Source organism: Cololabis saira, chromosome 2 (genome assembly GCF_033807715.1).
Source record: "Cololabis saira isolate AMF1-May2022 chromosome 2, fColSai1.1, whole genome shotgun sequence".
Classification (NCBI taxonomy): domain Eukaryota; kingdom Metazoa; phylum Chordata; class Actinopteri; order Beloniformes; family Belonidae; genus Cololabis; species Cololabis saira.
The window spans coordinates 44,937,391-44,952,357 of record NC_084588.1 but is presented as its reverse complement, the minus strand read 5'-3'; the positions used below and the strand labels follow the sequence as shown (position 1 = coordinate 44,952,357).

The 14,967-nt window shown below is 39.8% G+C and overlaps 1 protein-coding gene across 1 annotated transcript in view; it reads right to left on the bottom strand.

Annotated features, from left to right (window-relative positions):
* The window catches only part of igdcc4 (immunoglobulin superfamily, DCC subclass, member 4), a 100,626-nt gene that overhangs the window by 6,109 nt on the left and 79,550 nt on the right, over positions 1-14,967 (bottom strand). Inside the window, exons 8-16 of the mRNA XM_061746296.1 lie at positions 13,610-13,774; positions 12,633-12,770; positions 11,876-12,055; positions 9,918-10,124; positions 4,888-4,989; positions 4,595-4,781; positions 3,374-3,501; positions 1,936-2,106; positions 1,706-1,840 (exon numbers count right to left, since the gene is read on the bottom strand). Of these exons, the coding sequence (XP_061602280.1) occupies positions 1,706-1,840; positions 1,936-2,106; positions 3,374-3,501; positions 4,595-4,781; positions 4,888-4,989; positions 9,918-10,124; positions 11,876-12,055; positions 12,633-12,770; positions 13,610-13,774 (1,413 nt within the window). The remainder of the gene's footprint in view (positions 1-1,705; positions 1,841-1,935; positions 2,107-3,373; positions 3,502-4,594; positions 4,782-4,887; positions 4,990-9,917; positions 10,125-11,875; positions 12,056-12,632; positions 12,771-13,609; positions 13,775-14,967) is intronic.

The following is a 14,967-nucleotide window of genomic DNA, read 5'->3' as shown; positions in this document are numbered from 1 at the left end:
CGGTCAAACAGCTCACTCTGTGATTGGCTGTTCCCATAATTTCCCAGAATGCTTTTCGTCGTCATTTGCGGACTGAATAAAAAAAAAAAATATGGCGGACATTTCTTATTTTTTAGTGAATAAAATCAATATTTTGAGTTAGTTTCTGCATAAAAATGCGTTTTGATTACATTTCTAGCAAAAAATTTATATTTTACTTTCATAATTTCACTCAGTGAATGTATATAATCACTCGCTTGCCCGTTGTTGCGAAGTCTTTTTCAAACCTCGGCAGATTAAAGGCTGATTTATGGTTCTGCGTTACACCAACGCAGAGCCTACGCCGTAGGTTATGCGGTGACGCGAGCCGTACGCCGTACCCTACGCCGTACCGTAGGATCTGCGTCGATTTAACGCGGAACCATAAATCAGCTCCGGAGCCGGCAGGCAGACCTGCAATCCCGAAATTTTCGGAGCAAATTTCTTAACAGGCGCAGCTACAACTGTTAGATTTCATCTATTAAACCAACATTTATCTTCCTAAATGATTTATTTCAGCCAGCGGTAATTCTCCACAGAGCTGCAGGTTTCTCCCCGGGACGACGGCAGGTTGACCCGTATTTGCGTCCAAGTGCTTCTTTTTGAGCCCGACCCAGCCCGACACAGGCGACGCGAAGCGACACAGCAGTCGGCCGACAGCGGGCGAGGTCGGGTTGGTGTGTCCTCGGCTTAAGAATAACGAAACATTTGACAAACTTAGCAGGTGAGCACAATAAGAGCAGAGCTGTCACAGGCTGGTTTAAGAAACAGGGACAGAGAAGCAGGACTTATCAAGACAGCCATCAAACACAGAAGCTACTGTAGGTGCTGAAACAGAAGCAGATCAGATGAAGCCTTGAATTGTAAATCGTAATCGTGAAGTTAAAATGTTGACCAATGGAATCAAAAGCTGTAAACAGATAATGAGAACACCTCAGCAATGTTACGATATTAATAAAAGTTTCACAGAACAGAAGAGCAGAAATAAATACGACGTGCAGAATTACAAAACATGTCTTTTTTTGCCATCTTATCTCATAAGTCATATCAACTAGCTGGTAGGAATGGGTGATATTTTACCGTTCACGATATACCGTCTGCGTTAAATCGACGCACAACGTACAGAAAGAAAGAAAGAAAGAAAGAAAGAAAGAAAGAAAGAAAGAAAGAAAGAAAGAAAGAAAGAAAGAAAGAAAGAAAGAAAGAAAGAAAGATAAATTCCCGTTGATGAGGTTTTTGTCATCTGAGTCATTCCAGTTTTGCAGTACAGGTGTAACTCATTTAATTGGTTTTTATTAATTCAATTTAATTGGTGTAGTTTAGTAGCATTTAGTATTCTTTTAGAGCAGTGATTTGGGGGCTCCAAATACTGAATGTGGTGATAGATTTATAGTTACAAAGGTGGAGTTGAATTGGTATTTTTTTATCGTCATTTTTATCGTTATCGGGATAAATGCCAGAAATTATCGTGATACATTTTTTAGTCCATACCGCCCATCCCTACTAGCTGGATATCTTATATTTACAGTACACACTGTATATACCTCATAGTTTAATACATCATTGGGTGTTTATCTTTAAATACTGTTTTAGCTGTCTGGTAGTTTTGTTTAATCTGCCTATATTTCATTTTAACATTTAATATGACATTTTCATAAAAATCATGTCTTTCTTTATTGTTACATACCATATTTGGGAGAAGGGGTCTGGACATCCTTTATCGGTGAGTACGGCCCTGGCCCCACAACAGTAAAAGCCCCACACTTAAAAAAATACCGGGTGCCCCCAGACAGGCCGTGCACCTCCAGACTGGTGATGCCTCCTGAGGAAGAGACAGATAAACACAGTTTATTACGTAAACTGTCATGAAGACCTGGAACTGTTGCAGTCGGCGTGTTATTTGTAACAAACTCATACCTTTCTGAGAAAGGTTTTTCCACAGATGCTCAGGCTCGCTGAGGTTGCAGCTGTACAAAACCTTGTAGCTGACGACGATGCCGTTTGGCTCCAGCGGGGGGCGCCAGTTCACCAGCACGGAGGTGGAGTTGAGCAGGCTCAGCCGCAGCTCCTCCGGAGGGGAGGAGGGCCCTGGGGGAGAAATAACGGGGACCTGGTCAGTAATTACAGCCCTGAAATGTCGCCTCGCAGCTGGGGAACCAACATTGCCTTGGTGGGGGATTTGACATGTAGTGAGACAACCATCTGTGTCCTCTCGTCTGCACCACCTGCTACAGGTGAAGAGTTAGAGAGGCAGGGCGGTGGGGAGTGGGTGAGGACCCAGGCGATCATACGGGGTGCTGTGGAGCTTGATGGGGTGAACTGCACTAATAATTACATCAAAAGCCACCAATCTCACCTGCGTTTCAAAAACAGATGTGCCGGCCAACACAAGGGCCTCCGGGGTGCTTTATTCTAGTCTATGATCAATAACTGTTGCCAAGCACTCTGCTCCGTGCTCTCTGACCAGACAACACCGCGCCGTGCACAAAATCATTTACATGCAGAGCCACTCAAGGACAAAGATAGCAGCTACACCGTCTCAAAGAATGTCTGCCAGCTGTCCGGTACTTCTCCTGATCCGTGCTCGGAAAGTGATCAGCGAGTGGGAAAAAAGAGTTCTCTCACAGACGTGGGTCAGAAACTACGGAAGAGTATTAGGGCCAGGCAGGAGAAAAATAAAAATAATATTTCGGAGGAAGATTTTTATTCTATTATGCACTTAGAGAAAAAAGTCAAAATGTCGAGAAAAGTCAAAATGTCGAGAAAAAAGTCAAATTGTCGAGAAAAAAGTCAAAATTTCGTGAATAAAGTCGAAATGTTGAGAAAAAAGTCGAAATGTTGAGAAAAAAGTCAAAATTTCGCGAATAAAGTCAAAATGTTGAGAAAAAAGTAGAAATGTCAAGAAAAATTCGAAATGTCGAGAAAAAAGTCGAAATTTTAAAACGTGGGTCAGAATCTACGGAAGAGTATTAGGGCCAGGCAGGAGAAAAATAAAAATAATATTTAGGAGGAAGATTTTTTTTCTATTATGCACTTAGAGAAAAAAGTCGAAATGTCGAGAAAAAAGTTAAAATGTTGAGAAAAAAGTCGAAATGTTGAGAAAAAAGTCGAAAAGTCGAGATTAATGTTGAAGTACAATTTCGAGAAAAAAGTCGAAATGTTGAGAAAAAAGGGGAAATTGCTACTTTATTCACAAAATTTCGACTTTTTTCTCGAAATTGTACTTCAACATTAATCTCGACATTTGTCTTTTTTCTCGAAATGCACAATAAAAAAAAATCTTCCACTCTCAAATTCTTTTTCTCTCGCCTGGCCCTAATACTCTTCCGTAAGAAACAGCTCAGCAGGTACTCACGGTCCGACAGGGTGGACTCCTCCACCGTGCCGCTGAAGGGTCCCACCACGTCCACCCCGTTAGACTGCACGGCCAGATCGTAGCGGGTGAAAGGCTTCAGTCCCCTGAGCAGGACGTCCTGGGCGGAGCTGCAAGACACAAACAAGTCCCATTTAGGACCAGAGTGGCGTATTGACCTTGGTAAAAATGTTTTTGTTACTTTGCAAAGTTGCAATCCTGCAGGTTTCCTCCTATGACCATCCTCTGCCTGCAAACCCTGTCATGGATTTTCATACGCCACATAATCATGGTACGTCATGAAATACTAGGAATAACAAAGGCTTTATGAGTTAGGCAACTCTTCACCGTATCAATCACTGATAACTTAATCCAGTGGTTCCCAAACTGGGGGGGGCTCAGAGCTATGAGGGGGGGGTGGGGACATAGCTGGTGGTTCTAGTCTTAAAAGAGGGTTACACTTTATTTTATTGCAAATTTGAATTTATTTCAGTTTACTTGTATTCGTTCTATTTTTCAAAGGTAAAAGGAAATAAACTGCAGAGGAGTTTGAAAACAAAATATGTGTATGTGTGTGTGCAAAAATGTTCTTGTGAACCAACCAAAAAAGTTTGGGAACCACTGAGTCAGATGAAGCTATTCAGGCTATCCTAAACATTTGAGACTTTCAGAGGAAAACATTTTATTTGAAGGCCAAACATGTTTTAGATCCAAAAAACACAGGGAGGTAGTTATAAAGCGCCAAGAGGAGCAACTTACAGGGCTGTCTCAGAAAATAAGAATATTGTGATAAAGTTCTTTATTTTCTGTAATGCAATTAAAAAAACAAAAATGTACATTCTGGATTCAATACAAATCAACTGAAATATTGCAAGCCTTTTATTATTTTAATATTGCTGATTATGGCTTACAGTTTAAGATTAAGATTCCCAGAATATTCAAATTTTTTGAGATAGGATATTTGAGTTTTCTTAAGCTGTAAGCCATGATCAGCAATATTAAAATAATAAAAGGCTTGCAATATTTCAGTTGATTTGTAATGAATCCAGAATGTATGACATTCTTGTCACAATATTCTAATTTTCTGAGACAGTCCTGTAGTGTTCTTAGATGTCAAACACAAGCATCAAACAGAAGGAAGGATGAAACAGAGGAATGTTTATTTGTACACACACAGATGAGCTTAATTCTCCTGTAATGTGAGAGTGTGTAGCGGCTGCTGACCTCGTGTGGTAGGTGACCAGAGACGCGTTGGTGGCTCCCGCCGGGCTGCAGCGCACCGTGTAGTTGATGATGCGTACGTTGGTGAAGCGCGGCTTCTCCCAGCGGAGCCAGATGGACGTGGAGCTGTTGGCCGTGGCCTGGATGCTGCCCGGGGGGAGCGGAGGGGGGTGCATGGGGGGCAGAAACGCTGCAAACACAAGCGTACGTCACTCTCCTCAGCATCGGCTCTCTGTGCGGGTCAACATGCAAACGTCTGGTGCGCTCGCTCAAACTTTCACAGGCGACGGTCGTACTTTCGTCATGGGACCTTTCCGTTCTTCCCTTCCACACGGCAGCCGCTCCGTCCGCCTGCTTGTTAAAAGCCCAGACCCGCACCTCGTACTGCCGGTCAGGAACTGGAACAAGCATAAACTTACTGCACAAGGACACAATCAGGATCCTATATTTGAGCTCTCTTTAGTATATGTATGTATCTATATCCCGAAAAACAATACTGACAAATATATATATGCAGGACTGTCTCAGAAAATTTGAATATTGTGATAAAGTTCTTTATTTTCTGTAATGCAATTAAAAAAACAAAAATGTCATACATTGTGGATTCATTACAAATCAATTGAAATATTGCAAGCCTTTTATTAGTTTAATATTGCTGATTATGGTTTACAGTTTAAGATTAAGATTCCCAGAATATTCTAATATTTTGAGTTAGGATATTTTGAGTTTTCTTAAGTATATATCTAATATCCCTTAAAAAATTTGAATATTCTGCAAATCTTAATCTTAAACTGTAAGCCATGATCAGCAATATTAAAATAATAAAAGGCTTGCAATATTTCAGTGGATTTGTAATGAATCCAGAATGTATGAAACTTTTGTTTTTGTAATTGCATTACAGAAAATCACAATATTCTAATTTTCTGAGACAGTCCTGTATAACTTCAATTAAAAGTTTAAAAGATATTTTAGTTATAATGAAGACTGATATTTACTGAGAGTGTGTCTATTTCAGTGTACTCCCCAGTCATGTCTGTAATGTGAGCAGAATGCGGGTATAAAATAAATCCATGGACATCTGTGGAGAAAAATATTGGCCTGAAGGCAACACGTGTTGCCTTAAGAGCCACGTAGTGCTACTTTAAGCTGTAGTTTATAGTCTAAAAGGAACAGAGAAGTAAAACAACAGAGTCCCAGACCTGGATAACAGAAAGAGCATCTTGTTTCATCTTTGTTTCTCTTGGTCCATTTGATGTCTTTATCAGCTAAAGCGGACGGGAGAGAGCTTGCACTTGTCTCTTGTTGTAATAGGGAGCTATTAAAAGATCACAAAAGATCTATTTTTATGCCCCGGTATGATTTTAAGAACATTTCGCTGGCAAGCAAGCTCTGCTTCCACAAAAGCTAAAGCAAACAGCAGTTTGCCGGAACACACCGCCACCTCATGCACCGCTAGGACCGCATCCAAAATACACAGGAGCTGCGGAGATGCTGCACAAGGGGGATCGCTGCCAGACACGGGTCGCCCTGGTCCTATTCATCTGGGTGTAGAAGCTCAGTAATGGCTTCAAATGATACTGTTCCAACCAAATACAGATATTACCGTATTTTCCGCACTATAAGGTGCACCACATTATATGGCACACCTTTAATGAATGACGTATTTTAAAACCTTTTCCATATATAAGGCGCTACAGTAGAGGCTGGGGTTACGTTCTGCATCCATTAGACCAAGGGTCGGCAACTCGCGGCTCTAGAGCCACATGTGGCTCTTTAGCACCGCCCTAGTGGCTCCCTGGAGCTTTTTCAAAAATGTTTGACCTTTTTTTCCTTTTTTTTCCTCTTTTTTTCCTTTTTTCTCTTCTTTTTTTTCTTCTTTTTTCCTTTTTTTCTTACTTTTTCCTTTCCTTTTTAATCTCGACATTTCGACTTTTTTCTCGACATTTCGACTTTTTTCTCGACATTTCAACTTTTTTCTCAAGATTGTACTTCAACATTAATTTCGAAATTTCGACTTTTTTCTCGAAATTTCAACTTTTTTTTTCAAATTTCTACTTTTTTCTCGACATTTCAACTTTTTTCTCGAAGTGCATAATGAAAAAAAAAATCTTCCCCCAGTTATAACTAATATAGAAACATGCATGTGTTGCCTTCATTCTAAGGCTTATACAAGACTTATTTTTTTGCGGCTCCAGACATATTTGTTTTTTGTGTTTTTGGTCCAATATGGCTCTCTCAACATTTTGGGTTGCCGACCCCTGCATTAGACCAAGGGTCTAAACCCGCGGCTCCGGAGCCGCATGCAGCTCTTTCATCCTTATACTGCGGCTCCGAGTGGCTTGGGAAAATAAATTACAAAATAAAGAAAAAAAAAGGATTTAATTGAAGTGTATTTTATTTGTGTTAGTTCTTTAATATTTTAGTTCTAAATTGGAAGATTATTGTGATCTTGACATATTAGAATAAATATATTTTATTGTTTTTCGTCGCTCAAAATAAATGTCATACTCGCGAAAGCCGGTATTCCCGCCAAAACGCCATCCATTTGTCGCGACTTTCAACCCCAGCAAGGCCAAGTATGGAAAGAAAGATATCTGAAGAAAACATTCAATGATGCCTGGGCAGATTCATTTGCATTTAGCTCTGATGAGAGCGGCCTACCAGTATGCCTAATTTGTGGAGAAAACTGTCTAACAATAAACGGTCAAATGTCGCAAGACATTTCAACAATACACACAGAGCCTTTGCTGAAAAATATCCAGAGGGAGAAGAGAGAGAAAAAGCTGTTTCAGAAATGATCCATATATAAGGCGCACCGGATTATAAGGCGCATGATCATCTTTTGAAAAAATTGAAGGCTTTTAGGTGCGCCTTATAGTGCGGAAAATACGGTAGTTAATATTGCAGCGGTCGACGAAGGCTTCTTAAAGTTATCGCCTGTCTGTGTGGTGATATTGATGAATGTACTTGTAGCAGTGCCAGCTTATCTCCCATTTATGAACTGAAATACCTTCAGCCCTCACATGAGCTCAAAGAAAACCACGGCCACAATTTCCTGTTTCTATGCGCTTATATTGGATATTTCCTCCTTTATTTTGTAGAGTGTGTGCCCCCGTGTCTGTGGCTGCTGTCTTCCCTTGTGTTGATCAGCGTAAGTATTCCCACCTGCCCTCGTTAGTCCTCATATGTATTTAAGGTCTGTTCCCTGCTGCCTGCTGCTGGTTCCTTGTTGTTGTACTAATGCTGTATGTTTTAAGGTTGTGGTGTGTTGTTGCTGTGTGTTATTGCTCTTTAGTTGCCTTGAGTCGCCTTGAGTCAGCCTGTTATCACCTAAAGAACTATGGGGGATTAAAAGACTGATGTCTAAGCAGGACTTAGATAAACCTGTCCACGTTTTTATCTTCAGTAGACTGGACTACTGTAACGCTGGTCTCCCTAGAACCTCCATCAACAGCTGCAGGCAGTCCAGAACGCTGCTGCCTGAGTCCTCACTAAGACCAGGAGACTGGACCATATCACTCCAGGTCTTAGATCCTTACACTGGCTTCCTGTCTGTCACAGAACAGATTTAAAAATCCTGCTGCTGATTTATAAATCTCTGAATGGTCTCAGACCAAAATACATCTCTGATCTCCTGGTCTATGGAGCCAAATAAAGGCCAAAAGTTTTGCTAATTTGAAAATAAAATTGTAATTGAAAAACTAAGATTTGAACCTGAAAATGCAAGTTGAACTTATTTTTTTACAGTTTCATTTTTTTTTTCAGTTTCAGATCTTTTTATTTCAGTTTCAGATCTTTTTTTCAGTTTCACATCTTTTTTTTTTCAGTTTCACATCTCTTTTTTTTTCAGTTTCAGATCTTTTTTTTCAGTTTCACATCTTTTTTTTTCAGTTTCAGACTTTTGGCCCTATTCTGGCGTGGGGGGGGTGGCATCAACTGAGAGGGGCGTCATTTACTGTAGCCAGAGTTAGAACCAAACAGGCGGCATTCAGTTTTTATGCTCCCACCTGTGGAACAAACTCCCAGAATACATCAGGCCTGCTGAAAGTCTCAGTTGCTTTGAGACAAGGTTAAAAACCTTTTTTATTTACTTCTGCATTTCAGTAATCTCCCACAATGCACAACTTTATCTCTTGCATCTTATTTGTTAATTATTTTTAACAGATGTCTGTCTGTCTTTAATTACCGCTTTTTTAACTCTTTTTGTTCCATCTTGTTTTATTTTATTGCTTTTTTAAATTCAAACCTAAATCATGCTTTGTATTTCTACTACTATATGAAGTTTTAATGTCTCTGTAAAGCGCTTCAAAATACCTTGTTTTTGAAATGTGCTATACAAATCTTTTGTTCCCTTAAACTCACGCTTGGATATTTTTCTGTCTAAGATCCACCCTAGCAGTGCTTTAAGCTCTAATAAAATACCGGGCTTTGACCGCCTGCCGTCCCAACTCCTGCATCTGGGTCCTCTCCCCCTGATCCGCAACAAATTAACGGACATGAAGGATTCCTACATACAATTACGCTGTCTAGAAAAAACACGAGATATCTGGCCGCCATCAATAAAAAAAAGTAAATTGTAAAAGTTTCCCCCCGTTTTTGAAAATATTTTCCGTCCTTTTTTTCTTTATTAAGGATTATCACAAAATCAAATTATAGAGAACCATCAAATGAATTATTTATTAAATTAAGGGCATTCATGGATTTAGTGGAATACAAAATAGCATTGATAATGTACAAAATGTTCAACAGATTGTTACCTAGTAAAATTGTAAGCATGTTTAAAATAAGGGTAAGTAGATATGAGCTTCGAGGGAAACATATGATTGAAAAACCAAAGTCTAGGACTAAAATTAAAGATCAATGTATTACTGTAAGGGGTGTAAATATATGGAATGCACTTGATGAAAAATTGAAGATGTGCCAGTCGATTCATGCATTCAAACGTTTGTTTAAGTTTAATGTGTTTGAAAAATATGAGGGATCCAGTAGATGATACTATTACGGAATTATGTTCGGGATTGTGTGAACAATATGATTTTTTTGTATGATGTTTTGTATGTTGCAATCTGAATAAGTTGATCATGTGAGAAGGGTAGGCGTAAATAAGCAATAGCTTCAGCCTATTCCTTTTCGGTTAGGTCTCTTTATTATGTGAACTAATGCTTTCTGTTGGTGTCTAAATTCTGAATGACCTGGCCGAAATAAATATATTTTCATTCATTCATTCATTCATTCATTCATTCATTCATTCATTCATTATTTAACACTATGAAAACCTACTTATATTGAAAGTGTCCAAAACTCTGTGTCTCTGTGAACAACTTACCCAGCCCAGTGAGCAGGTGATACCTGGCCCGCTTGCGGAGCCTGATGGTGTGTGTCGCCCTCTCTCTGGCGGGGGGCACGTCGTGCTCCGTCTCTCGATAGGACAGCTTGTAACCGGACAGCAGCGTATGATTGGGCGAGGGATGCCATGTCACATTGAGCGTGCTCACTCTGGCTCTGACTTTCAGCTCAGCGGGAGCAAAGATCACTGAAATAGATCATGAAGAAAAACAAAAACCACTCACACAGGGTTTAAAGTGAAAATTACTACGAGGAGGAAACACCAGCATGACGCGTTCATATCGTATGAAGACTCGCGCTGATAAGCTGCAGCACTTTCGAGGTAGAAAGAAACTAACTATTCTGAGGAAGAGGTGAAATGACAATATAATTCAGCTCATTGATACTCTGCAAGTGAAGAAATGAGGAAAAGATAAACCTCCACAGCTTGTGGTTCAGGTTAAGGAGTTGCCTCAAGTGAGGGAATCGAGAAGAAAACCTGTTTCTTCTCGAGTGAGGAGAGTTTAATTTGTGGTGCGGAGAGAGTTGAGCCGAAAGACAAAGCTCTCTATTTATTGGTTGATCTATGTTCCCACCCTCACCTACAGACACTGACTATGGGGAGCTGAAAGACAGAAATTGTGGATACAAGTGGCTGAAATGAGTTTCTTCTGTAGTGTGAACTAGACCTTTTCTTAGAGACCGAGTGAGAAGTTCAAGGGATTTCCACAAGACTTCCTCTTTTTCTTCATCACTCTAGCTTCTGCTGCCTGAGGCATAAGCTGTCTCTTATTAGTTCACCTGGGTGGAAAGCATTGCTGATGAATTCATATATGCTCTTTGTTTTATTCTGGATATTGGCTCTGACACCCACTAATCCTTGTCTGAACCAGAGTATAAGCGCCTCCTCCGTTGGTCTGATTACTACTTCACAGCTAAGTATCTATTGGCAGGTACGATGATCAGTTAACATTCCACTTCATGGAAATATGTTAACCCCTAGCTGCAGGGACGTTGAAGGTCGTACTGGAAAGTAGGCCTGTGTTGAAAAAAATCGATTTCCCAATTTTAAATCGATTCTCATATTAATTCCTTAAAATCAATTCATATGTCTAAAGATCGATTTTTTTTTCTTTTATTTATTTATGTATTTTTTTTTTTTCATCATTACATTACAACTTTTGGTTATTTTTTTGTTTATCCCCAAAAAAGGAATGTTTTGTTGGACACGAGAATAACTGGTGCCATGTTTTTGCCTTTAAATATGTTTAAAGGTATGAAAACATTAAGGGTTATAATTGCATAAATTGTCTATATTTCATTACTTTATATACTGTCTTGGGGTTACATTTGCAAAAAATGCTAAAAACCAAATGCTCAAAAATTAAAAACCAAAATAGACCGAAAATGGAACAAATGAAAACGGAATGTAGGAAAAAATAAAACCGATTTCATCCGTCTCTGTTTGCTGCCCTGGATCTGTTTGGTAATTCTGACCCACATGTTTCTGAAAGCAGTTCTATCAGCATTCTGGGAGCTGATTGGTCCTTACAGCATCATTAGCTGCCAATACTTGCTGTTTAATCTCAATATAATACTAGTAGTAATATTTTGCATAACTACAGTCATATAATTCATGCAACAGCTCAAAAAACAGTTTTAATAACACTAACCCAAATCAATATCGGAATCGAAACGAATCGGATCGAATCGAATCAAATCTTGATAATCGATTCTGAATCTTAAGAATCGGAATCGAATCGATTCTTGACATTTGAATCGATCCCCAGCCCTACTGGAGAGATGGTATCTCTCAACTGGCCTGGGACCACCAGGTGACCAGAGACAGGGAGGTCTGGGATTCTCTGCTTAGGCCGCTGCCCCCTCAACTCAAATGGATGGACACTTTGAAGTATGAAAACTAAAAGCCAAGCAAAGCCAGCGTGGTGTCTTCCTTACCCATGCTGTGGTCACTGTGATTGTAGTGGGCTAATGTTTTGTGCTGGGCCCACTCGGAGGGAACACCGAAGCCAACACCGGTCCCAGCTACAATCCTCAGGCGGTAGACCTGGCTGGGCTGCAGCTCTCTCAGGGTGAACTGAGTCTCGTTGCCTCCCACTTCCACCGAGAACATAGAGTCTGTTAGGAAAACACACAGCACGCACATCTGTGCATTCAAATCCAGCAGTGAAGTATCTAATTGTCCCGACGCGCCCAGGGCTTTTCACAAGAAACTGCACAGCTATGATTTCCCTCCGAGTTAATGATTCAGCAAACAATCTGTAATGAGAATGTGCTGCTTGTGCATTAATTGGTGCACACCGATGTCTCCTAGGAACAACTTTGAGTACAGGTCCTTTGAGAGTCGGCTTGATTTATACTTAAGCATCCTGAATGTAGAAAAATAAATAATACTGCTCTGCACTGCATATCGAATGAAAACTATCTACACGCCTTATCTACCATTTCCCCAGTTTCCACACTCTTAAACGCCTATGAACTATTTAGAAAAAAAAAGAATTACTTGCAGCAGAAAATAATTCAATTTTGAAAAAATTCAGATGATACGCAGAATTCTGAAACTCAAATATAAAAGCCTTAACCAAGAAACCGACATAACCTTTTTAACTTGTCCTTTTCATTTAAGTACCTTACATTAGGGCTTTCGTGTCCCCTTCAGTATGCTTGCTGTGTCACAAACAAGTGTTTTACTAACCCTGATCCAGCCTGCTGTAATCGATGCGGTAGCGGGTGACGGCTCCCCGGCTGTCCTGCGACGACAACGGATGCCACATCAGCCTGATGTCAGTGGGGGACGTGCTGGCTATAGACAGCTGAGGTGGAGCACTTGGCACTGCAGGAGGAAAGACAGCGCTAAATACAGTTTAAAAAAAATGAATAATATATACAGGACTGTCTCAGAATTAGAATATTGTGATAAAGTTCTTTATTTTCTGTAATGCAAAAATGTCATACATTCTGGATTCATTACAAATCAACTGAAATATTGCAAGCCTTTTATTATTGTAATATTGCTGATCATGTCTTACAGCTTAAGAAAACTCAAATATCCTATCTCAAAAAATTTGAATATTCTAGGAATCTTAATCTTAAACTGTAAGCCATAATCAGCAATATTAAAATAATAAAAGGCTTGCAATATTTCAGTTGATTTGTAATGAATCCAGAATGTATGACATTTTTGTTTTTTTAATTGCATTACAGAAAATAAAGAACTTTATCACAATATTCTAATTTTCTGAGACAGTCCTGTATAGATATAAATAATTAGCTTTCTCATGATGCACATTCTTGACCGTTTATATTAGTCTGCGCAATCGCAGCAACAAGTTCTCTCTAAATATTTCACATTTTGAAAACTTTCCTTTTCTCCATAACTGTCTCCTTAAACAAATGAACAACAGGCTTCTTCAAAAGGAAATAAAATAGAGGAACGGCTTCAAAAAATGAATAGACTCTTGAAAGCTCAATTGGTTCTGCGGTGAGCTGCTCGCTACTAATTTAAAGATGCTACACCGACCGTGGAGATAATTGGCTCTTTCAGGTCCTGAAAACTTACAAGGTTGGCGAAGCTTTTAATGTTCTCTGTGTAAGTGGAGAGTGGTCTCATTTCATCTCTGTCATTTATTCTGTTGTTCTTACTTTGTTTGTGCGCCGATCTGGGTTACTCACCGTCCTCCAGCATCTCTACGGTTACCCGCCGGGACGGGCTGCTGGCACCCGTGGGAGAGTACGCCACGATGTGGAATGTGTAGGCAGTGTGGGGAAAAAGTTCCTTCGCCAGATACTCCGTGGTGTCATTGTTGATTACGAACTGGTCGTCCACAATAGTAGAGCCTGAAAAGGAAGATAAAAAATGTTTTAAATACGGCCACACTCAACCATCTGAGCCACACGCCAAGTGGGAGGACAAGGCTGCAGTGGTGGAATAGTTATCTTCCTAATGAAACCCCCGTGATTGTATCCCCTGTTCCTCCATGTGTCTCAATAAGACTGGCTAGATAACTTATTATGGTCCATGTACAAAGGAAGAACCAATCTATAGTTGTTTTGTATGAATTATGATGAATGATGAATGATGGTTTATTTCGGACTGAATACATTGAGACATTTACAATGTTCATTTCACAAATAAAATAAAAGATAAATAGAAATGTCCGAAAAAGGAGTAGGCTGAAGCCAAGGGCTTATTATAGCCTATCCTGTGCAGTGTGTATCATTCACGCAATATGGCATCCGGTGGATGATAATACACAAATAAGGAAAGAAATATATAAAAAGAAAACAAAGAGAAACTGTTATTGCATTATGTTATATAAAAATAGTAATACCAATAATGCAAAAAGGGGTATATAGTGGTGCTATTTTCATGTTAATCTATAATAGGCTATACCAACATAATTAACATATTTCTTTATAACTGTTTATCGTTTTATATTTAAAGGAGCTTGAGGCTCCTTTTAAGAAATGAGACTCTCTAGCGCCACCCTTCACCACGACGGCCGTCGGGGGTACTGCAGCCAACAGCGAAGCCGGCACCGGAGAACGGGGAGAACGCGCATGCAGCGTCATGTGACGTCACATCCGCAGGACGGCGCGGGAAATTCCGGCCCGGAATTGCAGCACATTTTGCAGCACACAGCCTGTTCAAGGCAACGGAGAGATACACTAGAGGGCTCATTCTTTTTGGTTTGGAACGCTTCATCTGACATTATTACTAGAAAACTTAAAACGTATACAAATTTTTTTCATAAATCCTGCCTCAATCCGGCCTCAAGCTCCTTTAAACATTTTTTTGAAAACATAAATTGAGGTACACATTCTTAAATCCTTATCACAGCAATTCCACAATTTGACACCTTTCACGGAAACACCGTTTCCTTTACTTTTGGTTCTTCCCCATGCCTTCTTAAACATACCTGTTTTCCTTAGTTCATATTTACTCTTGTGGATTTGGAAAACAGCCTCTGAGAACATCTTGGGAGGAGATTATGATGTGCTTTATATATAATCAATAAGGTTTGAAGGTT